Source organism: Mizuhopecten yessoensis, unplaced genomic scaffold, assembly GCF_002113885.1.
Source record: "Mizuhopecten yessoensis strain PY_sf001 unplaced genomic scaffold, ASM211388v2 scaffold716315, whole genome shotgun sequence".
Taxonomy (NCBI): Eukaryota; Metazoa; Mollusca; class Bivalvia; order Pectinida; family Pectinidae; genus Mizuhopecten; species Mizuhopecten yessoensis.
In genome coordinates, this window is record NW_018480055.1 from 648799 (window position 1) to 674630 (window position 25832).

At 34.0% G+C, this 25832-nt stretch overlaps 1 protein-coding gene across 1 annotated transcript; it reads right to left on the reverse strand.

Moving 5' to 3' along the window:
* Positions 1 to 1038: 1038 nt before the first annotated feature.
* LOC110442969 (nucleolar protein 58-like) lies at positions 1039 to 17202 on the reverse strand. Its single transcript, XM_021486874.1, has 15 exons — positions 17099 to 17202; positions 15694 to 15770; positions 15436 to 15488; positions 14630 to 14751; positions 13027 to 13163; positions 12726 to 12790; positions 12045 to 12179; positions 11511 to 11656; positions 8370 to 8496; positions 7694 to 7857; positions 6833 to 6967; positions 5985 to 6046; positions 5238 to 5368; positions 4163 to 4246; positions 1039 to 3164 (listed from the first exon to the last, which is right to left on the reverse strand). The coding sequence occupies exons 1-15, from the start codon at positions 17141 to 17143 to the stop codon at positions 3097 to 3099; spliced, it is 1551 nt and encodes a 516-aa protein (XP_021342549.1). The 5' UTR covers positions 17144 to 17202; the 3' UTR covers positions 1039 to 3096.
* Positions 17203 to 25832: the final 8630 nt, after the last annotated feature.

Sequence of the window (25832 nt, forward strand, 5' to 3'; positions counted from 1 at the left end):
GGCTCTACTCCAGGAAGCAACCAGGCAAATATGAAGATTATATACCTTTCATTTCTTCAAAAGTCGTTTGAATCGTATGACATATTTCACCGCTGTGACTTAAAAGTAAATCAAGGTCATGATCATTTTAATTCCCAAACTTTGTTTGGCTTTATCCAAGGAAGGTACAGGCTAAATATGACGATTCTATACCTTTCAGTTCTTCACAAGAAGTCATTTGAAGCGTTTGACATATCTGACTACTGTGACCTTGAAAGTAGGTAAAGGTCATTTTCTGGCTTTATCGCAGAAAGCAACCAGCCAAATATGAAGATTATATACTTTTAAGTTCTTCAAGCGTCTGACATATTTCACTGCTGCGACCTTGAAAGTAGGTCAAGAGCTTCATTCCCAAACTTTGTAATGCTCAATCTAAAGAAGCTACCAGCCAAATATTAAGATTCTAAACCTTTCAGTTCTTCAAAAGACGTCATTTGAAGCGTTTGACATATTTGACCATGAAAGTAGGTCAAGGTCATTTTTGTTCTCAAACTTTTGTTTGGCTCCTACCAACATCTTATAGCCAAATATCATGACTCTGGACCTTTTAATTCTTTAGAAGAAGTTATTAAAACGACAACTTCTTTAGAGAAGTTGACAGACGGACAACAGACGCTGCACCACGACATCAACAACATGCAGTGCAGTGATTTGCCATAGACCTATTGCTCTGATCCTGACTTTGGGTATAGCGAGACAAGTCGATAACCCCTATATGTTGTCTATTCACAAGTGTCACCGACCTCAGTTTGGGGGTAGAAACACTGTATCTAGACCTGTGTTTCATAGCTGGAACATCCTCTTGCTTTTGAACATGTTCATTATTCATTCAGCAGATGGAGAGAGTATAGACCAGAAATCATGAAAATGCCCCAGGTTAACTTGGGATGAAAAAGTCACTGCCATCGATACCCTCCTATATAACATAAGAGGGACTTTATCATGCAATGCTTACTACCTAGCATACAGACTGTCTAAACAAAAACAAAACACTCCAGATTTAAATTGCGATTGACTTTATACAAGATGAATATAAAATGATAAAACGTAACAAATTGTACATGTTGTACATAATGCAAGTTCACCAATTTGTTTCCTAGAAAGGTGTTAAAATGTTAAAATAGACCATTTCATCTTTAGAGTTAGAGCCCACAGACTCATTCTGAGAAAAATGCCCAACATACATGTTAATGGTAAATAATCGAAATGCAAGTGGAACTGAAAATGTAGCCCTTAATTTATGAAACTGTAGACATTTTAAAGGATGTACAAGTGTTAACCTGAAGATAAATGCAACCTTCCAAATAAAACATTATGTAAGAGTTGTCTCCCTTCAATTAATCACAAACATTATGCAAGAGTTTTTTCTCCATTCATTTTTACTTTCAGGGTAACTACAGATTATTCTTGTGAAACTTAAGCTTGAGAATATGCAATCAATAAATCAAACCTGTCCAAATTTCTGTACCATCCATGGAGCGTTTTTAAATGTTTGTTAGTGATAAACTCTTTTGAAAGATATACCCTTGAAAAGTGATCCAATTGACACCATGCAGTTGAATTAGAGAAGACATCAGATCTGTGAAGTTTATAGATAACAAACTGACAGATCAGATCTGTGAAGTTTATAGATAACAAACTGACAGATCAGATATGTGGAGTTTATAGATAACAAACTGACAGTTTTTCATATTGAACACATGCTGGGGAATAAAATATCCAAGGAGAAAAAAATGTACATTATCCAAAACATGAACAAACGTATATTTAGAATGTTCTTCATGACAGAAACATTTTAAACAGGATGACACAACATTGGATTGAAGCTCTGTTATTCTGGAAACATTATAAGATGATATCACATTACTGTTCCTATTATAACGCCAGAATAAACCCCAAGACAGTGATGGACAATCAGTCTTTGGTTCCATGAAACGCCTAAGCAAAGAATTTTTTCCCACTTTAAATTAAAAGGCCCATTATTGTTTATAATACAGAAAGTTTTTAACTAAAGGTAAGGAATGTTTGTAAACTTTGTCCAGAACAATGACATATCCACCTACGCCATCACAGGCTCTACCCTTAATATCTTCCTGATAAAAGAAACCCGACACAAGTTTCTTGACTTTGAGCAGGCTCTTAAATGTTCAAAATCAGATCGGCGTTATAGGCCATATTTCTTAAAATTTCTGATGACTTGTTAGAACAAGATCTTTAATTCACAAGCACATATAACATAGAGCATGTACTACATGTATATGCACACACACCCTTATATTGAGCATGTGCATGTAAAGTAACTAGATGATCATACACATAGATGTATTGGTGATAACCTTGCATTAAACATATTTATTGAGCTCTACGTAAAGTATTCAAGCTTCAAAATCATATGAAATATAAGCCAAAGCGTTTTTTTGTAGTCAATCTGATTTTATATTCTAATACATGTATTCCATTGCTTTAAATATATCCCTTGAAATTGTTATTTATCAAAGTTATCAAAGGTAAAACAACCTATTCTAATGCACGGGGTTGGGGTAGGTGTGAGGATTTTTAAGATAAACCCATAGGTGTTGGTGGTCACTCGATAGCTCCAAACACACACCCCCCCCCACGTCATGTACTGTACTGTATTCATATTTTCAATATTTTTTAATGTAGATACCACACAGATTGGGGTATCTAAGAAAATGATCGTTTATCAATCAATCAATTTTCAAAGATGTGACCTACCTACAATTCTTTTTTTATACCATAACAAAATTTCTTACCGACATTGGTATCTACCAACTCATATGAAACATCCGATTGAAGTCTCTTCAATATCTTGTTTTAAAACAAATATATAATGAATTCCATCATGTAAATGCAGTACAGCTTCACGACAGTGATACGTGTATCCCAGCATTAAAAAGTCATAGATCTGGGCTGGCCAACAGGTCTCCATATAATCTAACGGGAACAATTTGTAAGTCAGCGTTTCAATATCTTGGCCCATTTGTACATGTATATAATCAGTCTCTGTCTGATACTTGTTTAATTCTTTTCTAATCGTTAATCAGAATCCTCCTTTGACTTCTTCTTCTTCTTCTTTTTCTTCTTTTCTGAAGATTCTGGATCAGCTGAAATGAAAAAGAAAATAAGAGTTACATGTACCACTCTAAAACAGTGGTGAAAGCATAAGGCTATCAAACTTGTATCAGACCAATATTTATTACAAGGAAACAGCTATAACTTAGTTCAGATTGTAACAACTATTTAACAATCCATGATTACTTATGTTACTTTATACCATCATTTTCATTGACATATTCAAATGTATGATGCGAGTTTATTATATGTCAAAAGGGAGTTAACTCTTATAACTACATTTATTTGTTTTAACCATGAAATGGCTCACAATAACAGTAATACGATTTCTACTGCCCTTTCCAGTTTTTTTGAAAGCTGTACTTAAAGGTGTTTGTTATGGTCACAAAGAAATTTTGAACCCCCTAACACTTAAAATGGTACTACTTTCTGACAGGCCAAAACTGATTTCTTTACTCGAATTATTGGACAAATCTATTTTTGACAGGTGAATATAATGTGTGTATGCCACTATTGAGACTACTTTGAAACTATCTTATGGTTACATATAGGATTAGTTGGACAAAGCAGAACAGTTTTACTGGTTGTACCAAGTTTGGTCCTGATGCTGCATGACAAAGAGCGTGCAATAGGACTATGTAACGTGTTTTAGTGAAAGCATACTAACGCCATATCTAGGCCAAGAGACAGGTACAATATTTAATCAAAACATTTTTTTTAAGGAATGGAACACTATGCCCGACTTCCATTAAAGTTATTTGCTAAAGTATACCATAGCATATATACTATTAGCAAAATCAGTCCAACTTGCATTACTCAGTTACAAATGAGGTGGTAACTGGTATCAAAAACCCTGATTTGGGTTGGTTTACATTATAAAGAAGGTCTAATGTCAGTTAAATATGTGACGTGTCATCAGTGATATCTCAAATGCTCGATTTAATTATTCCGACCTTCATTCAATGGCAATAAAAACAAGGGGAGTTAACTCTATATAATCAATATTTGACAATGTTACTGTGGTGCTCACCTATTGACTCCTGTGTTGTATCAACACTGTTGTCCAAGTCTTTGTACTTGTTCTTCTTTTTCTTCTTCTTTTCAGATGAAACTTCTAAACAAAGACAATATCCATAACTGATTAGAATATTCTAATTCCTGCATGACTGTAAATTTGTATTTACATTAATAATTGCTGCTACAGTGATGCACAGAAACATTAGCCTGTTAAAATTACAGTTAAAGTGAAGACTACCAGGCTTATCTCCCCTATCAAAAGGCTGTCTATATCTTTTACAGGATAATGTAAGATAAAAATCTTTAGTCCTTCACTGGATAGTGTATAGGTAATGGCCACTGGATAGTATTAAATTACAAGCAATATCTTATGATTAGATTAATCACAACATGTTTCACATTAAATTCATTGTGGATATAGAGGCAGCAAATTTTAAATGAATTCATCATGAAACACAAAGCAGTGTTTACTTTACGATTATCAATAATTTCGTAAACCTGCTATAGTCTACAGTACAGCGAAAAGTTATTATTAAGATACACAATTTTAACCGCCGAATTTTTAGAAACCCAAATTCAACACTCAGCATATTCTTTATCCCATACTAACTCATTCACCTCTGCAAACACATTTGAACTCTTCCAATTCAAAGGTTGGAGTAGTTCATTATTAACTTTCAGGGGTGAGAATGAGTTAACATGAAAGCATCACGAAAGCTGTAACACGTTTGATATTAAATATTGATTTAATTCTTTGTGGATAAGACAGTCCCATGGCTACCAGTCTCTCTCCCCAAATATGTCAAAAAATGTATTCAGTTAGTATAGGATTGATTTCCATCATATGAAAACACACATTCACAGGGAGATAATTTTCATGAACCATGTGATCCTGTCAGACCAGACTTTCATCTCTGGGAATTATTAAGCTAGACTAGGGATTTGCAAGCTGATTTGCAAAAAGGCCCCGGGGCAAAAAATAAAAAACTTTCAAGGAAAATTTAATCGGTCTTTCGTCAACACTGGAAAAGTGTTATGCTGAAAGTTCAATTGACTTTGGATACTCAAATCAAACTCACTAAACTTACCTTCCACTGGTTCTACTTTAGGCACTTTAGACAAACTCTGATTATTTTCGTCGCCATTTTCTTCCTCAAACTTCCTTTTTTTGGCTTTTGGAAGTGTTGAATCTGCTGCAGGGTTGTACGTTTTGACTTCACTGGGAGGGGATAAATAACATCACATTAACTCATACAGGTCTATATCACATTTCAACTTGATAGGTTTGAGATCAAATTAAGTTCAGACTGAAAAATATCTGACATTTGTCTCTGTCATTGCATTAAATTTCAATTCCTACTCAAGTTGGACTCAATGCAACTACCAAATGTAACATGTTTCTTTTGCCGATGAATTTGCACAGATTAACAATGCCTGTGCATATGATTTCCGAAGGGCGATAACTATTGACATGTTTAAACAAAGAACATACCACTTGATGAGATTTTACATTTTTATTGAAGCTACACTAGAAATTGTTCAAACAACCCAACAAGATCAATCAGCAAAATATTATCAGCTTTGCAGTTCATTAAATTTGTTTTAAGAGCATCTCAATTCATCACCCCATGAAATCGACCAAAGCAAGTTTCAATCCTTAATTGAATAACAATTTGCCGACACCTTTTCTGTCTGTTGTACTTTCTTTGATAATAATAAATTATTGTTGATAGTTAATAATGTCCGCGGAAATAAGGTATCTTTCTAGTGAAAACAAGAAAACACAATATAACAGGCACGCTATCAACTTTTACAGTACCGAACCAACAACTCACCTTTTGTTTTCAAATTTGTCCCATTTTGCTTGGAATTTTCCAGATCCACTAATTCTTCTAGCCTGAAACAGAATCATACAATTAAATATTACTGAAAACGAAAGTCATAGAAAAGAAACAGAATTAAAAACAGCCATACTAACACTTTATCAAATCAATCAAATGTAACAAAGAGTACCGCGAGGCGGAACAATATACGCCCGTCCAATGTCATATAGTGTTATATACTTTCTTACATTAAAATCAGATATAAATGTAGGAGAAAATCTCCGGACAAAAAAAATAAAATGCTGAAATGAACAAAGGGCAATAACTTTTGCAAAAATTGTCGAATCAAAATTCTTTTACGGAAGACACAACTTCATATCATGATTATAATGTATACCAAGTTTCAAAGAGATCCTTTGAAAAATGTAGGAGGAGATTGCCAGACAAAAATCAAATACCGAAATAAACAAAAGGCAATTACTTTTGCAAAAATTGTTGAATCAAAATTCGTTTCAAGGAAACACAACAACATATCATGATTATTTAGCCTACTAAGTTTCAAAGAAATCCGTCAAAAAATGTAGGAGGAGATCTCCATACAAAAAATATCAAATACTGAAATGAACAAAGGGCAATTACTTTTGGAAAAATTGTCGAATCAATTTTTTTTTAAGGGAGACACAACTTCATATCATGATTATAATGTATACCAAGTTTCAAAGAGACCGGTCGAAAAATGTAGGAGGAGATTGCCGGACAACCAAAGTTTATGTTGGCCAGACAACCCCATGCCATAATACTTCCGTCAAATTTGACGGGCGTATAAAAATAACAAATAGAATCCTACAAATTGTACCTACCCCACCTTCCTCCATGTATCGGAGCCGCTTCTCTAGCGTAGCTCTATGTTCCAGTCCTAAGTCAGAGTTAGTTTCATCCCCTAGCGCGTCCACACGTATAGCGAGAGCCGACTTGGCTGCTAGCATACGGGACATCTGATAGACAAAACATGGAAATTATCTTAAAATCAAAATTCAATGCATCACAAACTACCAATTTTTTGTTTCGATGTTGAGAGCTGCTAGCTATAGACTTGTATAGGAAACACGGAAGAATTTCTGGGTACTGATGTAAATGCGATCACCTTCCCCCAGACTTGCTCCCTTATCTAAGTATCATAATGGGTGGTGAAATTTGACAAGGGATTTATTCACAACTGGACTGTACATACATCTGAATATACAGATAAAGTTTGACCAGAAATGAATAATATCTCTGAAATATCTCTAATGGTGGACTAGTTACCAAACACATTTACATTTATTAAGATACAGTTAAGTCAGTCTAGCACCGATATTTCCTTCAATTTTACAAACAAATCAATACAAATTTTCTTTAAACAGTGCCCAATGAAAACTTGTAACTCATTTGTTTTCATTTCAACAAATATTATTGTATTCATGTAAATACTAGGAAACATTTAGGAGAGCAGACTTGAGCTAAAAATCTTTTTAAGTGTATGAATCAGTTGTAACAGATAAGTTCACTTTGGTAACCAAGATAAATTGTGAAAATTAACCCATCAAGAGTAAGCTTTGAAATTATCTAAATAAGACATCTAAAATAGCCAAGACATTGTGTAACATAGACATCATGATCCGGGGCTGGTAGGATAATCATTGACATGGAAAATAATGAGCCCGAATGTTTAGTTGACTTACTTTTCCCTTCATCTTGGGGTTTGACTGTCCGACGAGCGAGGCGTGGTATATCAAACCGTATTTGGGCGTGTCATGTTTCGTCTTTAGGGCTCTAAACAGGGCTTTTTCTGCCCCTAAGATCTGGACTGTGGACGATGGATGTTTGGCCAAGTTTAATAGGGAACCTGAAAATAAAGATTTCAAACATGTAGGAAAATTGAAAATTAAATACATTTTATACATAATAGAAGATTTGAGAATAAAAGACATATCAAATAGGTACATGGAAAGTTTTGAAAGAAAAACATTTTTCAACAACATTTTGTTGTTGAAACAAGTTTGTGAGACTGTCTGACCTTTTTATATTGCAAAAGGTTCGAGCCAAATACTAAGATATACAAATGATGTGGAGTTTTAAACTGTTGGCAAGTCCACCACAAATCACTGATTACATTTGCATCCATTTAACTAAGCATTAAACTTGAAACCAAGACTTAGTTAGTATACATACCAAGTAGTTTCATTAAATGTCTGAAAATTCTGTACATGTACTTGCCAGTGATGATCAGTGATCCCTACACATTCATGTTGCCTTTTCAGTTGACTCAAAAAGAAGGTGAGTTGCCAATATTGTGTAAAATGTTAGGACTTGCAGTTTAAATTGGTTAAACAATCTTTCTCTTTTTACAGCATTTACCTGCGTGTGCTATGAGTCGTGCTCCGACAAGTTCTCCTACTAGAATGGTTAAGTTGGGCGCTACAGCCATCATTCTGTTCTTCACGTAGTCATAAAGCTGGGCTCTGTACTCCGTTATATCAACTACCTGCAATAATTAAAAAATCAAAACTGGAAAAGTTGTATCACGCTGAAAGGACATATATTCTTCATAACTTTGGAATATTATATATTTTTAAACACATTTGATACAAGCTGTACAATTACCTAATCAAAGAAAAGGGTTGGGTTAGGGCTGATGTATTAAACTCATTCACCCCTGAAATTCATAATGCACTATTCCAACCTTTGAATTGGAAGAGTTCAAATGTGCTCAGGGGTGAATAAGTTAAAAGCAGTAGTAAAGGTTATACATTTCTTGATGAGCTTTACTCTATACTGAGGAAATTTCAATTAATTTTGACGATCGTATCGATACCCATCACAAGTCATACAGCTTCATGCGTTTCAGTTGTACAGGCTGCATCAGTGGTAGTGACGAAACTGGTAAAACATCACATTTTGTCAGTGAAAACAATTTTTATCCATCATTTGCAACTTTGAGACAACCATCTAATTACATTATAATTATTAAATAGTTAAGATTATTACAGTAAGACTTCGATTAATATAGATCATATGTATAGTAGTGTTTGATGTATAACTAAATAAACCAGCAATTGAGGCAACTACATCCAACTCCAACTCAGATGGGTCGAAATACTCTCTCATCTTGAAACTCTAGACTAGCTACCATCCCCTGTTTTTATGAAGAATTGCTCAGCTGCATTTTACTACTAGCTTATCTCCCCCTAGTTTAGAACTTAGAGTTCTAGAATCAGACATCCAAGAGATCTATTTTTTTTTAGTTAAACTTTTTTTTCTTAATAATTCAATATTCTAGAGACAGTGGACAGTCTATTGAAACTCAGACGAGTCATATACTTGTGAAAGACAAGATTACAAGTATCATGCACACCTCTGGAACACATCGTTCTGAAGGACTAAGTCTCTATATCAGTATATTCACAACAAACATCTTTTTAGAAGGGGAGACCTTACCAAATGTAGTTTGTTTCAACTAAACTTAATTTCGTCATTTTGACGGAGTTGCATCAGTGGTAGTGACGAAATTTGTAAAACATCACATTTTTTCAGCGAAAACAATTTTTATCCATCATTTGCAACTTTGAGACAACCATCTAATTACCTTATAATTATTAAATAGTTAAGATTATTACAGTAAGACTTCAATAATATGCATCATATTTATAGAAGTGTTTTGATGTCAATTTAAAACTAAAATGCCAGCATTTGCAGGGAAAATCCTGAAATTTGAGAGCAGTGGATCATTTTCAGCAATTCAGTCAATTTCAAGATTAAGAGTGTCCATTCTATGTAAAATTTAAAGAAAATTGGACGATGGAAGGGGTTGATATATACCAGATTTAAGGGGTCAATGGCCCCCTCCAGGATTATCCCTGATTTGAGGCAACTACATCAACCCAAACAGGTCAAAATACTCTCTGATCTTGAAACTCGAACGAGTCATTTACTAGTGAAAGACAAGATTATAAGTATCATGCACACCTCTGGAACACATCGTTCTGAAGGACTAAGTCTCTATATCAGTATATTCACAACAAACATCTTTTAATAGGCGAGACCTACGGTAACCAAATGATTTTTGTTTCAACCAAAATTAATTCCATCCATTGATTGTAGTTGCATCAGTGGTAGTGACGAAATTGGTAAAACATCACATTTTGTCAGTGAAAACAATTTTTATCCATCATTTGCAACTTTCAGCGACAAATTTTACGATATTAAATCGAAAAGGCATTAATATGTATTTGGTAAAATTGAGAGGATTGAAAGGACTTTCACAACAAAATCAAATAATCTGACCGACTGTGCGTGATATTTTTGTGATATTTTTTGTACAAAGATAGTTTCTACTAGAAAATAATGCATAGAGTAAGTAAAATCTGACATTCACCACATATTGCAGAGATACTGATGTAGATTTTGTAAGCTTTCTTTTGATGATTGTGGTTTCTGTGGTTTCAAAACACTGTACACATTTATATGGATATATTTTATTACTGTTTCAAACACTGGTGATTTTAATAAAAGGATAAGTTTAGGCGAGGAAATTATCAACCACCACATTGAAATAATATGATTACCACAGAAACCACAAAACTTTTTTTCTGAATGAACTAAAAAAGAACAGTTGTCTTCATCTTATAAGCTGCTACAATGTAGTACCTGACCAAGTTTGATAAAACTGATTTTGGAAAAAGTGAATTTATTGGATAGGAAACAATCAGCTATTGTTCCGAGTGACTTGATCCTTAACAGAATACTAAATAGCCTGAGAAAGTATTAGTTACCAGGCGGTCACAAAATCGTTGAGAAATTGTAGTTGCATCAGTGGTAGTGACGAAATTGTTAAGACATCACATTTTGTCAGTGAAAACAATTTTTATCCATCATTTGCAACTACTGTATATTGATATACCTTATCTATGGTGATTGATTTGTACTTAGCAAGGGTGATGATTTCATTCCTTAATTATTCAATGTACATTATATGAGAGAAAATTAAAACACATAACACTGAATAAATTGCCTTCCACATATCCAAGTTCAATTTAGTTTTAAAGAGAACTTTGCTTTAATAGTGGACATGTCTAAATTGGCCCTATAACTTGACTTTTTGAAAGGTGGTTTCCCACAAACCATTGTAGCATTGACGCTATACATAGAAATTCCCTAAAGAGGGCCGGCCGGCTGGTTATTATGTATATCTAACTCAAGTAACCCACAATGGAAGATGCTGGTTCAAAGTATTTTGTGTGACACCATACTTAACAGACTGGCCAATTTAATGAAATCATGCTCAGGTTCAATACGAAACAAGCTTGATATCAACACACAATCACTGCTGACACTCTCAACTCAGAAAAACTTCTATCAAGGATTTAAAACTTACATTTACAATTGCGGGAGAGGTGTCACTAATCAGATTGTACTCATAGTCCAATAAATGTAATTTCTTCAGATAGGGATTATAAAGGGGCTTGCAGCAGATAATACAATCACAGTCTATTGGCCTACCTGTTCACTAAGGTAAGTGATATTCGTTAAATCCTCCTCTGAGATTTCTGTTCCCATGGAGATTTCAGCAGCGTGTTTTAATTCTTGTTCCACCTCCTCAGGTAGAATGTCAGAAAAATCAACGTTGACAGCATTTGTCCTGTAACCTAAAATAAACAGCTCCTATATCAAAACACTAGTCACATCTCGGGGACAGATACCATATTAAACATCGCTGTAATAAACATGTGATTCAGTTTTAGATAAATGACTATTTTCAAAATTATCTATCTTATAACGCATTCTACACCCTTGCAAATGCAGAACTGAAATTGTTAACATGTTTCAAGTTGTGTATGTGAAGTAAAAATTGTTGAATCATATTATGAACTTGCAGATTTAATAAATAAAGACATTTTACCCTTAAAACATCATATATATTGAATTACATCATACATTAATTTGACAATTTTACCTAATATATAAATCTCTTTCAATATTTAGGTAGGAGAACATCTCCCATTCATATAAATAATACAGGAAACAGAATCTCACCCATTAGCTTTACAGTTTTAGCATATGCCAGGTTGTCTTGTACAATTTTTCCTAGTTCAGGAAAGTGCCAACCGAACCATTCCCGCGCCCTCATGATGTAGTTGTTCAACTCTTTGTCAAGGTCATCCAGAAGAGCTGTAAGAGTCCACAAATATTATTTTACAATAATTGTCAATTACCATTATACATTTCAAGTATTACACAGGGGCTTGTGGTTGATGACTTTCGGAAAATATACACAAGGAGCCTGATCTAGAGAAATTTAAGTGACATTTGCATTGACCTTGGGAAAATACAGTATTTATTATCCAAGAGAGGGGCTTTATTATGGCCCCAAATCAGCATTAAAAAATAAACTGAACACTAAGAATAGGACCATTCACTGGAACCTTTAAGAAACGATAGTGGGGTACAGGAAATTTGCTCAACAGTGTATCAATATTTTGGTATAATCTTTATAAAAAACAGTCTTATTTCAAGAAAAAAAATATGAAAACTTCATTCCTTCATTTTCATTTATGTCATATTTCAAGTAAGGTGACTTTATTAACCCTTCACCACTGTAGACCATAATGGACCCATCCAGATCAATGCATGGTAGGGTTTACTTAAGTTACATAGGGGTGAAAGGGTTAATATTGTTGTATTTCATACAAATCTTTAGACTTTAGATGTACTTACATATAGCCTGAACAATCATTGTATCCACTTTGTCAGGACTGAACTTCAACTTGTACCGGGACAAACTGAAATATACAACCATTTATTTCTCAGTTAGTTGATTCTACATTATAAAATATTAGTGGTGGTTTTTTTTCTAACAAGACAATCATTTATTGCCTATTTCAACTTTGTTACCTGTTAAGACAGTGGTTAAATTTGAATTTTTTCACACAATGTGACTGATATCAATCCTTGTCTGGAAACCATGTTTTAATTAAAGTAATACAGATTTAGTCTCTTAGTATCTATGACAACTTGCCTGTGAGCCAGTCCGAGGGCCATGGCGGCCATGTCTTTCTCTGGTAGACCTGTGATGAGACTGTTCATTTGAGAGCGGATTCCTCTCATAAGTTCATTAATAGAAGTGTTACACACACAGTTCACATCAAACTTGTCCTGTAATAAACAAATATCAACATCAGGGTTTTAGCTTGGTGTTTATAGGGTCTGGTAAGGGGACCAATTCCCAATTGAAAAATGACCCTGTATTTTCCCAATTTTAGTCTTTATTTTACCAATTAGTTAAAAAACACATGGTTATACAAGTTTCCAGTCGTAATATGTGCAACGTTCAAAGTACTACCAATTCAAAATATATAAATAACGGAAATTTGAAACTGAATAAACAAAAACACTGAAAATTGATGTGTTTAATTATTGCTATACATTTCACTGTAAGAAACAGCTAAAGGAAAACTTTTTGCAAATACATTGTAGGTTTTATTTTCCAAACCTGTGCATGTGGGAACACTGATATTTCCTAACCTGTGCATGTGCAAACACTGATATTTCCTAATCTTTACCATATGTCGATGATATGAGGAATGTTTACCCATATGGATGTTCACCCTGTAGTAACATTTGTAAATATCACAGGGATAGAAAAATTAACATAACATTATGTCAGTTAAGAAATTCAGATTTATTTAATGCACATCTAAATGATAGCCCCGCTTGTATGTGGCTCCCCCTTCGAAGATCGTGATCCTTTTTTTCCTGCACTGTCCGTTTTATACTAACCAACGACTAATATTACTTAACTCTCTGTCAGCGATGAGTGATGCTATTCCACTCAATACCCAATCTTCTATTGATGGTTTCCAATCACGAGACGTAAATATGAATATAAATAATGTGGAGGCGGTTCAGAGACACCAGACGTTTTTATTAGATTCTCAAATAGCTTTGTAAAATAATCTCTCTTTATACAACAATTGTGATATTTGAAATATATATTGTCAAATCAAATTCAAAGTACAAATAATCTCTTATTTTAATACTTAAAGAAACACCTGTAAAAGTAACATTTATATGATATGTATATACTGTTATGTTTTGTAAGGAGAGGGCTTATATAGGCTATGCCTGTTGCCAAATTCCCTTTGTACATAAGATCAGTACAATAAAATATTCTGAAATGAGATGAAAATAAAAAACCTTGCCCCATCACCTATTAAATACCCCATGGGGTGGATTTTAATTTCCAAACATCAAATACTCCTGCCCCCATTCCCCTAACTCCCTTAAACCCACGCATTGAGCTGATGACTGTTCATAAGTATCAATATTAATTCAAGCTGGCTGCATGTTTACACTGGCATGCACCACTGAAGCTAAATAGTGGTAGAGCAATCATAGAGCTATGTCCTATATTCTTGTGTAATGTAATTGTTTAATGTGTGTTTTTAAAGAGAAATGGGACACTGATATTACCTAACATTATTTGTAATAATTTGGTAAATAAGCCAGAGAGGGTATTATATATTTTATATATATCTGTTCAGTGAAGTTTCGATTTTCAATAGAATACTAGCACTATCTGAATTCAGTTGTGCCAATTCTTGTTTCATCTTGTTTCTAACCTTTATGACATTTCCAAGTTTGGCATCAGCCACAGCAAGTTCTTGGGCTGGTTCTACTAAAACTTTTTTGAGAAGTTTCTTCAGAGATTTGTTCATCTTCCCCTCAATGGAGGCAGTGGCAGCTGTAGAGTAGAAAAAGACAATTGCATATATAGCAATACAGGTTTATAAAAATTGTTTTACTTCCATTGTTTTCCTAGATCCAAATGTTAAGGATCCTCAGAATCCTACTGTAGGTAGGTAGAGATTTTTTTTTATTTTACTATGATTATATAGAGCAGAAGTACTAGTTTGGACTTTACCCTTTCACCCCTAGGAAACTTTAGTAGACTCTACCATACATTTATCTGGATGAGTCCATTCTGGTCTACAGTGGTGAAAGGGTTAAACAGTGCATATCACTAAATGCCAATATTTTTTTTTAGGGTAGATGCACAAAACTAGGGTAGGTATGACTAAAAGAAACAAAAGTTTTTTTTATTAGGCCTTAATGCCCTTATTAGAGATATTGCAAAAGCTGTTTCTGAATACTTATATTATTGCAATACATTATGTCTCAAACATAATTGTTTTTTATTTATTGATTTCCCGAGACTGTCCTGCTTCATTCGTCTTAATAGCCTACCCCAGTATATATATCAAATCTTTAATTCTACAGATTTTTTACCCATAAAAGTGAAGTGTAAAATTTACTCAAAGTGTGTTAATTCATAATTATTGCATATGGAAACTCATTATGTTTTGCAAATATTTCTATACAAACTGAAATATTACAATTCATATTACTGTAACACTTTAATACTCACCAGCAAGGGCTTCGGTAGTATCTTTGAACTTTTTGAAATGCTGCAATTTCAATCTGAAAAGTGAATAAGAAAAACTCCTGTACAACTTGTGGAGGTAGTTACATCAAGTACAGATACACCTAAGTATGACATGGGAATTTAATTACCACAGATCTAGAGCAAGGTAGCTATAGTTTTGTGATGAAATATTATGTAAGCTTTTTGAACAGTTGTTGCAGGTCAATATTGAACTCATTAAAAACCAAACCTGATACTCACATTTTACTAGCACTTTCAGCGGTTGAGAATTCTTCATAAAGTTTTTCAGTCTTCTTCAACTTTTTTTCATCAAGCAGCTGAAGGGAGAAAAAGAGGTATGATTCAATGTTTAGACGGTGGCATTTTTGTGTTAACACACACTATCATAAATATGAGACAACAGTAAACTAAGTAAGGTTGTTGAACTATCACAGCACATTGAATTAGCGTATCGACACCAGATCTGCTCATCACTGAAAGCGAATTAAAATTGATTGACACAAAAGACAGATCTATCTTTAATCATAAGAGTGACTGATCAACAAAAAGAGGTGGTCGGTAAATCTTCTAATCAATTAATATTTTTTTCTAGTCATGATCAATTCTGTTTGTTGGTCATGATTAATCACTTTTGATCGGTGGGAAATTTTGAACAATTAAAAACTGAGGACTTTACTGACAGAATATAGCAGCTGTTGGTGATAATAAGGGCTGTTTTGGATCAATAAATAATCCATTGATCGATATATACGAGGTTTGTGTTGGGTCATAGTAGATATTTGTTGTCAGCACCTCAAAACTCTCCGACACTGAACAGTGTCTGAGAATTCCACTTAATTTCCCACAACGTATCCAGCGACTGAAAGTCTAACAAGATCAGTATCATTAGTAGTTGTGTGGTCTGGGTGGACGATAAGTGTTGGTAACTGTGCTGTACGTGATAAGATTTCCTTGAAAATCAAAACTCAGGGATTACGGCACAGATATAAATGGAATGCATCTTTAGCTTCCGACGACAAGACAATTTTTATATATTGACCAGGTATTAATATTAATGTTTTTAGCTGCTTCAGCTTTTAGTGCTTATATTCAACATGTCTGTATGCTACTGTTTCTGTTAAGTGCCTGTATGATTGTAGTTTCATCTTCGTAGTGCTAATCTGTTTATGAGTTATTGTATATCATGTTTTTATAATGTGTTGTTTTTTTTTACATTTTTTTCACATTGTTTGTCGAAATACAAACTCCTGAGAGCTTATGTTCTTGTTAACCATATTTGACACTAAATAAACATTCTTGTCTCTTGTAGTACTGGAGTGTCTAGCATCTGTGGATGTGATAATGACTGGAATTCTATACTCAGTCCTAAAATTTAAGATATATCCGCCTAATGACGTCCCCTGCATCGATGCCAGTAAACGACACCCCGATACTATGAGTAAAATGTGGGTATCGATACGCAGGACACTAACATTTTGTTCTTCATTACTTCAACTGACTGAGCGAGCACCGCAGTCGGGCCACGAGGTCTCCATTTAAAGACCACGTGGTGGGTACCAGGCGTTCCAAATGCCTATCTATCAATTGTCTGAGCATGATCTGGTTTGACATGGATGCACACATTACATAAATAACTAATTTATACCTTGAATACAGCGTATCCAGCCGCAGTTTCAAATAAAACCAACATCTTGAGTTCTTCTCTCGCAGCTGATTGTAAACAGGAAAAGCCACGAGGACGGTTTTGATGTTGTGGGCATGCGCAATATATATTACGGATCCCTGCGATTATAAAAGAAACGAAACAAATTATGTTTTTGAGTCGGGCAGCTGAATGATTGCCTTTAATCTATGAATTCTAACTTATGACATCCGCCTTAAAGTTAACTAAATTTAGCCTTACTGCTTTATTTGAAGAGTAATTTTGTATAAGTTTAGAAGGTCAGAAACTTTATATCCAGATTTACCTACCACCGTATTACTCGAATTATATGAGTTATTCCCCTTCGCTCACAAGCTGCTATTGAACGGCGAATTTTTGGATTAAAATTAAAATATGATAGTGGAACAATCCTCTGCAAAATGATACGTAAGTATGTGACGGTAAAACAAAATTATCTTTCATATAATTTGAGATACTGTTTGTAAATAATTTGGGCGATTGGGTATTATTTGGACATTGTGTTCGCCCCCAAAAAATTGACTTTATGACACACAGTTGAGTAGACAGAAAACATTATGTTGGCGTCACACAGATTGGGACAATGTGGAGTGGGACATTGGTGACAATAGGGCGGGCTAAATTGAAACATTAGACAGATTTTTGTAGTTTAGAAAATCCTTTGAAGGTGGAATTAATACTGCCATTTTTGTGCTTGTTATTTTGTATGGTGTGATTTACCATATTTCTATGTAAATTAAGTTAGGAGAACGTCGCGATATGATTACCACTTTGGAGCTAAGACGTATAGAGCTAGTAGTACATGTATATACCTCTGTTTGGAGGGACACCATATATTTTACCTATTTTTTTTTATCTGTTTGTGTTAAAAGGTAGCTGAAGTCCACATCAAATGACATCTTCAGTAATATCCAATATACTTCAATTTGGCCGGAGACGTTCTGTTGTATACGTATACATCTCTGGTTTGGATTCTCTCATCGATAAATGTTTTCCCCGGGATTTGAGTATAGTCAACATCTCCCCTCAGGTAAAGCAACTATTGTGTATTTTGTTAACTTTCTTTTTGGTAATAGTGTATCAATTATCATTATTTTTGAGAAAGCATACATGTAGGTAAAATGTATATTTACTCTATATATTATATCCAATAGGCAAGACAAACCATCCTAACATATTAATGACCTCAAACGCAAGAAAAGGATTCAGTTATATTCAACCTTAAAAAAATATATTTTGGAAACATTTAAAAATTAATAAGAAATACTTAATGAAAAATATGAATAATTATATAAACACGGTATCAATTAGGATTATAACAAAAAGAAAGATATACGCCCTCTCTTCCCACTACGTATGTGATCTGGTGAGCGAAATGTCTTCAACTCAGCGCGTTGAAAAGGTTTTCAAGGGGATTCAATTTTAGAGCTGATACCAAACATAACTGTCACACAACGCCAGATCCGACAAATGATCCAAAAGTCGAATAATAGTAATATATGCATCAGTAATGGTTGATATAAATACGTATTTTATTGTAAATTCGTTGTCGCTCGTAAACCTGATTTAATACCGTGAGTAATGGTTTTCTCTAATTAAGTTTAAACATATTTTCTTGCCATAAATTTAGCAAAAGGATTAGGCACTAGTTACACGAACATTATAATCGCCCTTTCCTTACTATTTGATGAAACATATATGAACATCATAAGATGGCTAAATATCAATATATATATATATTATAACTGAATGATTGAGAGAGAGAGAGAGAGAGAGAGAGAGAGAGAGAGAGAGATAGAGAGAGAGAGAGCGCGATAACTTGAGGTTACAGTGAAATTACATAAACAACAAATTGATTAACATTCATGAAAATATCAATTAGAAAAGTATCATAGATTATTTCTCATTCTTGTCCTGTCAGAGGTTGGGTGTTATTTCTAGCAGCTTATTCCATTAAGATTGCTAACATTACTGTTTTGAAAATAATAAAACAATTGTAGCCGTTGACTTCGGTCGATATCTGGATTTATCGACCCGAGAAAAGATATATTGACCTCGGACTGCGTCCTCTGTAGTAGATGTATTATAACGGTATAAACTCCACACTTTTTGTGGAGGGATGTGGAGGGGTGTGGAGGGTGACTTTTGACCTAGATATGCATGGAATGTATGACGCAATAGGGGAGGGAAAACCCAGATAGGTATGGAATGTGTGGAGGGACTGTGCGACACACAATAGGAAAGAATGTGTGGAGGGAGTTTGACCTAGACATGTTTGAAACGTGAAACGTCACAGTGTGGAGGGGACATACAAGACTGAACATGCCCACAACAGACGATGATGCTATTGTTAGTCTGAACACTTCCCGAATTAAAAGTAGAGCTATAATATGTAGAAGTCGACTATCATAATGTAGAGGTAAAGGTTGTTATTGTCAGAAAAGACATGTTCACAGTAACCCAACTCAGTCAAGCTTTTAAAATGATGTTATCAGTAAGAAACAATTTTCACACTCCACTAAACTAAACGCTGTAAATTCATAACTCGATGTATCGCACTAGTGACATTTCAAGGGTTATAACCTTAAGGCCTAAACATAACCATACATACAGAGAAAAGTTTGTCCCAGCAGCTTATTAGGTTAGAACGTTAGGCTAAAAATTAAGGATTCAATTCCCTATACAGTCATTTGATTTGTCAAATATATTAACTTTACAATGAATCACACGAGAAAGTATTTAAATGATGTTATCACCAGGATACTCTAATGCAACGCATATTTCAAGTCAACCATGGAACAGAAATGTGTGAGAAAAACTTTCGCTATACCTGCTCCAATGAACATGAGAATACAAATTGACACAGATTGAATGTTTCAATACTAACAAATTTAATAATCAACATCTTTAAAAGTTTAACATGACAATGTAACAATTGAGAATCTAAAAAACCGTTCCAAAACTGGCCCCAACAAATACATCAGACTCCAAACGAACTCGCCCGTAACAGATTTTTGTATTCAGGACATAGCGATAAAGTTACCTGTTTCATGTGTTGAGTACATTTAAGCTCATGAACAGCCTACGATTGTGTAGAAATCAAACATAAAAGGTGGTCGAAAGATTGCGTATACTTACAAATGATGATACCGTAGAGTTTATGCAGATATATTTTTGAATAACCTCATACCATATTAAGAACATTTTAAGAACATAGGAGTAGACCTTCCGCGATTTTTAAGTTGTTTCTGTGTTGATATTACAAGGTACACCATTGCGATAATGAGAAGCTGATCGAGAGAGGTTGGTCGTACGACTGGCAAGAAACAAAAACACGGACACATAATCGAATTAGTGGGGACATTAAAAGATCTCTGGAAAGAAAAACAATTATCCTATGACGATTCTCTGCTTGATTTGTTTATCATGTTTGAAGAGCACATAGGCGTTGATATTTCTTGATAATTCACGATGAAAAACCATATCGAGGAGAAAGCCTATGTTTTGCAATACAATTTTTTTACAATTCAAAAGTCCAAACACACACCATTTTTAAGTTAAAATTTTAACGTTGAGGGATAACACCAGATTGGAAGGAAATGTCTTTATTTAACAATATGTGGCCTTTTATACTTACAGTAGGTGATGTAAAGATAGCGATGACTTACAATGAACTCGTAAGATCTCATAGGTGTCTAAACACTCTTAACAAAGAGTCGGCATTGGGTGCATATATATATGGAGACTACACAAATGGCTCAAGGGACTATTAATCGCATAATTAACGAAAAAATCCCTCTGACCAGCATACCACACATCTACCTACAGTACTGATACATTATCAGTTCTCTAGAAGAGTCTACACTTAAACCTCCTCAGCCTGTCTGAGACAATTTCTCATTTTCGTCGTACTAGTCCAATCAAATGATTGGAACAATTTCCTTTTTGATTTCATATAATATATAGACTTCAAGAGACCCAGTTCAGTTGACTTTTTTATAGAAAGTAACCTACAACATTAATCTGATTTCAAGATGCCTTAAATGATCTAACTCAAATAATAGCTTTGAATAAGTCAAGTGGAATAGTTGCCAGTCTTGTACTGTCTGTATTGCAAGAAAAAAAGGTCAAGACAATATTAGTAAACGTGCATGGAACTTTATAATCATCAAATAAAAACACAGTATTTGTAAAACAATTTCAATCAAGAAACGATATGGAAACCGGGTTTTACAGTGGGTGAAAGTTTGTTTTAGTATTCATGAAGATTTACAACAACAAAAGTCTTTTCAAGTGAAATTTTTAACCTGTTTACATAACGTTTCCTGAATAAAATGGTTCTACAAATGTTGAGAATTTTAAACTTTTTCACATCTGTTAGAGGTTTTATTTAAAGAAAGGTACACTTTTGCATAAAATAAGATATGAAAAGTGTGTCAAAATACCTTTGTGTCAATTTCGTTAACAAAATACTTTAATTTAACTCATGTCTGTAAATAATTTAACTTGATAAGACTTTCGTTGTTGTAAATCGTCATAAATACTAAAACAAACTGTCACATACTATGTAAAAACCTGTTTACATAACGTTTCCTGACTGAATTTGTTTTATAAATGCTGTGTACATGTGTTATAAAATGTCTGTCATCATACTTTTGTTTCAATTTCTTTAACAAAATACTTTAATTTAAATCATGCCTGCAAATAATTTAACTTGAAAAGACTTCCGTTGGTGTTAATCTTCATAAATACTAAAACAAACTGTCAAATACTATGTAAAAACCTGTTTTCATGACGTTTTCTGATTAAAATGGTTCTACAAATGCTGAGAATTTTAGACTTTTTCACATCTGTTAGAGGTTTTATATAAAGAAAGGTACACTTTTGCATAAAATATGATATGAAAAGTGTGTCAATTTTTTTGTGTGTCAATTTCGTTAACAAAATACTTTAATTTAACTCATGTCTGTAATAATTTACCTTGAAAAGACTTTCGTTGTTGTAAATCGTCATAAATACTAAAACAAACTGTCACATACTATGTAAAAACCTGTTTACATAACGTTTCCTGATTGAATTTGTTTTATAAATGCTGTGAATTTTAGGCTATTTCACATCTGTTAGAGGTTTTATATTAAAAAAGGTATACTTTTGAATATACATGTGTTATAAAATGTCTGTCATCATACTTTTGTTTCAATTTCTTTAACAAAATACTTTAATTTAACTCATACCTGTAAAACCTTTAACTTGAAAAGTCTTCCGTTGGTGTAAATCTTCATAAATACTAAAACAAACTGTCAAATACTATGTAAAACCTGTTTTCATGACGTTTTCTGATTAAAATGGTTCTACAAATGCTGAGATCTTTTTCACATCTGTTAGAGGTTTTATTTAAAAATAGGTATACTTTTGAATAACATCTCTAATGAAAAGTTGTTTATCAAGGTACTTTTGTGTCAATTTCGTTAACAAAATACTTTAATTTAACTCATGCCTGTAAATAATTTAACTTGAAAAGACTTTCGTTGTTGTAAATCGTCATAAATACTAAAACAACCTGTTTACATAACGTTTCCTGATTGAAATTGTTTTATAAATGCTGTGAATTTTAGACTTTTTCACATCTGTCAGAGGTTTTATATTTAAAAAGGTATACTTTTGAATAAAAATATGTTATAAAATGTTTGTCAAGGTACTTTTGTGTCAATTTCTTTAACAAAATACTTTAATTTAACTCATACCTGTTAAAAATTTCACTTGAAAAGACTTTTGTTGTTGTAAATCTTCATGAATACTAAAACAAACTTTCACCCACTGTAAAACCCGGTTTCCATATCGTTTCTTGATTGAAATTGTTTTACAAATACTGTGTTTTTATTTGATGATTATAAAGTTCCATGCACGTTTACTAATATTGTCTTGACCTTTTTTTCTTGCAATACAGACAGTACAAGACTGGCAACTATTCCACTTGACTTATTCAAAGCTATTATTTGAGTTAGATCATTTAAGGCATCTTGAAATCAGATTAATGTTGTAGGTTACTTTCTATAAAAAGGTCAACTGAACTGGGTCTCTTGAAGTCTATATATTATATGAAATCAAAAAGGAAATTGCTCCAATCATTTGATTGGACTAGTACGACGAAAATGAGAAATTGTCTCAGACAGGCTGAGAAGGTTTAAGTGTAGACTCTTCTAGAGAACTGATAATGTATCAGTACTGTAGGTAGATGTGTGGTACGCTGGTCAGAGGGATTTTTTCGTTAATTATGCGATTAATAGTCCCTTGAGCCATTTGTGTAGTCTCCATATATATATGCACCCAATGCCGACTCTTTGTTAAGAGTGTTTAGACACCTATGAGATCTTACGAGTTCATTGTAAGTCATCGCTATCTTTACATCACCTACTGTAAGTATAAAAGGCCACATATTGTTAAATAAAGACATTTCCTTCCAATCTGGTGTTATCCCTCAACGTTAAAATTTTAACTTAAAAATGATGTGTGTTTGGACTTTTGAATTGTAAAAAAATTGTATTGCAAAACATAGGCTTTCTCCTCGATATGGTTTTTCATCGTGAATTATCAAGAAATATCAACGCCTATGTGCTCTTCAAACATGATAAACAAATCAAGCAGAGAATCGTCATAGGATAATTGTTTTTCTTTCCAGAGATCTTTTAATGTCCCCACTAATTCGATTATGTGTTCGTGTTTTTATTTCTTTCCAGTCGTACGACCAACCTCTCTCGATCAGCTTCTCATTATCGCAATGGTGTACCTTGTAATATCAACACAGAAACAACTTAAAAATCGCGGAAGGTCTACTCCTATGTTCTTAAAATGTTCTTAATATGGTATGAGGTTATTCAAAAATATATCTGCATAAACTCTACGGTATCATCATTTGTAAGTATACGCAATCTTTCGACCACCTTTTATGTTTGATTTCTACACAATCGTAGGCTGTTCATGAGCTTAAATGTACTCCACACATGACACAGGTGACTTTATCGCTATGTCCTGAATACAAAAATCTGTTACGGGCGAGTTCGTTTGGAGTCTGATGAATTTGTTGGGGCCAGTTTTGGAACGTTTTTTTGATTCTCAATTGTAACATTGTCATGTTAAACTTTTAAAGATGTTGATTATTAAATTTGTTAGTATTGAAACATTCAATCTGTGTCAATTTTTATTCTCATGTTCATTGGAGCAGGTATAGCGAAAGTTTTTCTCACACATTTCTGTTCCATGGTTGACTTGAAATATGCATTGCATTAGAGTATCCTGGTGATAACATCATTTCAATACTTTCTCGTGTGCTTAGTTTAGTTTAGTGGAGTGTGAAATTTGTTTCTTACTAATAACATCATTTTAAAAGCTTGACTGAGTTGGGTTACTGTGAACATGTCTTTTCTGACAATAACAACCTTTACCTCTACATTATGATAGTCGACTTCTACATATTATAGCTCTATTTTTAATTCGGGAAGTGTTCAGACTAACAATAGCATCATCGTCTGTTGTGGGCATGTTCAGTCTTGTATGTCCCCTCCACACTGTGACGTTTCACGTTTCAAACATGTCTAGGTCAAACTCCCTCCACACATTCTTTCCTATTGTGTGTCGCACAGTCCCTCCACACATTCCATACCTATCTGGGTTTTCCCTCCCCTATTGCGTCATACATTCCATGCATATCTAGGTCAAAGGTCACCCTCTACACCCCTCCACATCCCTCCACAAAAAGTGTGGAGTTTATACCGGTATAATACATCTACTCTCTGTTAATATATCTTTTCTCGGGTCGATAAATCCAGGTATCGACCTCTGCCAAAGGCTATAATTGAATAATAGTATTGCTTTGCATTATTTGGTTTGGTTTGCATTAAAACGATAATATAAGAGCGATTGACGAGTTAATCCTTTTAATCGAGGACAAACGTATTATGTGCAGTGTTTACAGCAGCTTGCTCAAACATTATAACAGTTCAGCTAACTCAGTGTCTTAAATGGCAAGTGCATAATGCTCTAATATAGTATGTCTTCGCTCGAACCTTAACAAAATATAGTCACTTCATCAAAGTGCTTCTGTAATGATCAAAATATGTTCTTTAATTGTTCCGAAACCTAGGTAGAATAAAAATATATCAAAATTGGTAAGGTACCTATAAAAACTGAATAACGTCACAAATGTCAAGCGTTTGGCTACAGTGGAAATTCTTTGTCTAACTCTGCTTTAATGTTCCGAAATTCATGCAAAGGCAGAACTACGTCTTTGTCTGTAAAGCGTTCAATAAAATGCAGTTTTCGTTTGTTACAGGAAATACCTTATTCCTAAACTAGTAGTCAAAATACCCGTGCTAGAATACATAATAGTAGTCCACAAGCAAAGTCAATAACCTTGGTACGTAAAAGAATCACTGGGTTCTGTCCCCTGGCCGAGACATACCAAAGTCTTTAAAAATGGTAGTTTCTACTCCTGCTTAACGCTCAGCAAATTAGGAGTGGGACGACTGGTTCGCCCGTTGTCAGTATAATGTGACCGGGTGGGGCGTCCTGCTGGGTGTCTTCGGCAGAATGTTTCAGTGAGGTAGCACTATAAAGTCGGCATCAGTTTCGCGCTATCACAAGGAGACAAACACGAACATATCGCAGCCTCCCAAAATACACACACATACACTACACGCAT

Excerpts from the sequence above, each read along its gene's own strand:
- LOC110442969 (XM_021486874.1), bottom strand. The coding sequence starts at position 17,143 with ATGTTGGTTTTATTTGAAACTGCGGCTGGATACGCTGTATTCAAG. Across the intron at positions 6,047-6,832 it reads GATACATGGAGGAAGGTGGG|GCTAGAAGAATTAGTGGATC; the intron begins GTAGGTACAATT and ends ATTCTGTTTCAG. Across the intron at positions 5,369-5,984 it reads GACAAATTTGAAAACAAAAG|TGAAGTCAAAACGTACAACC; the intron begins GTGAGTTGTTGG and ends ATCCCCTCCCAG.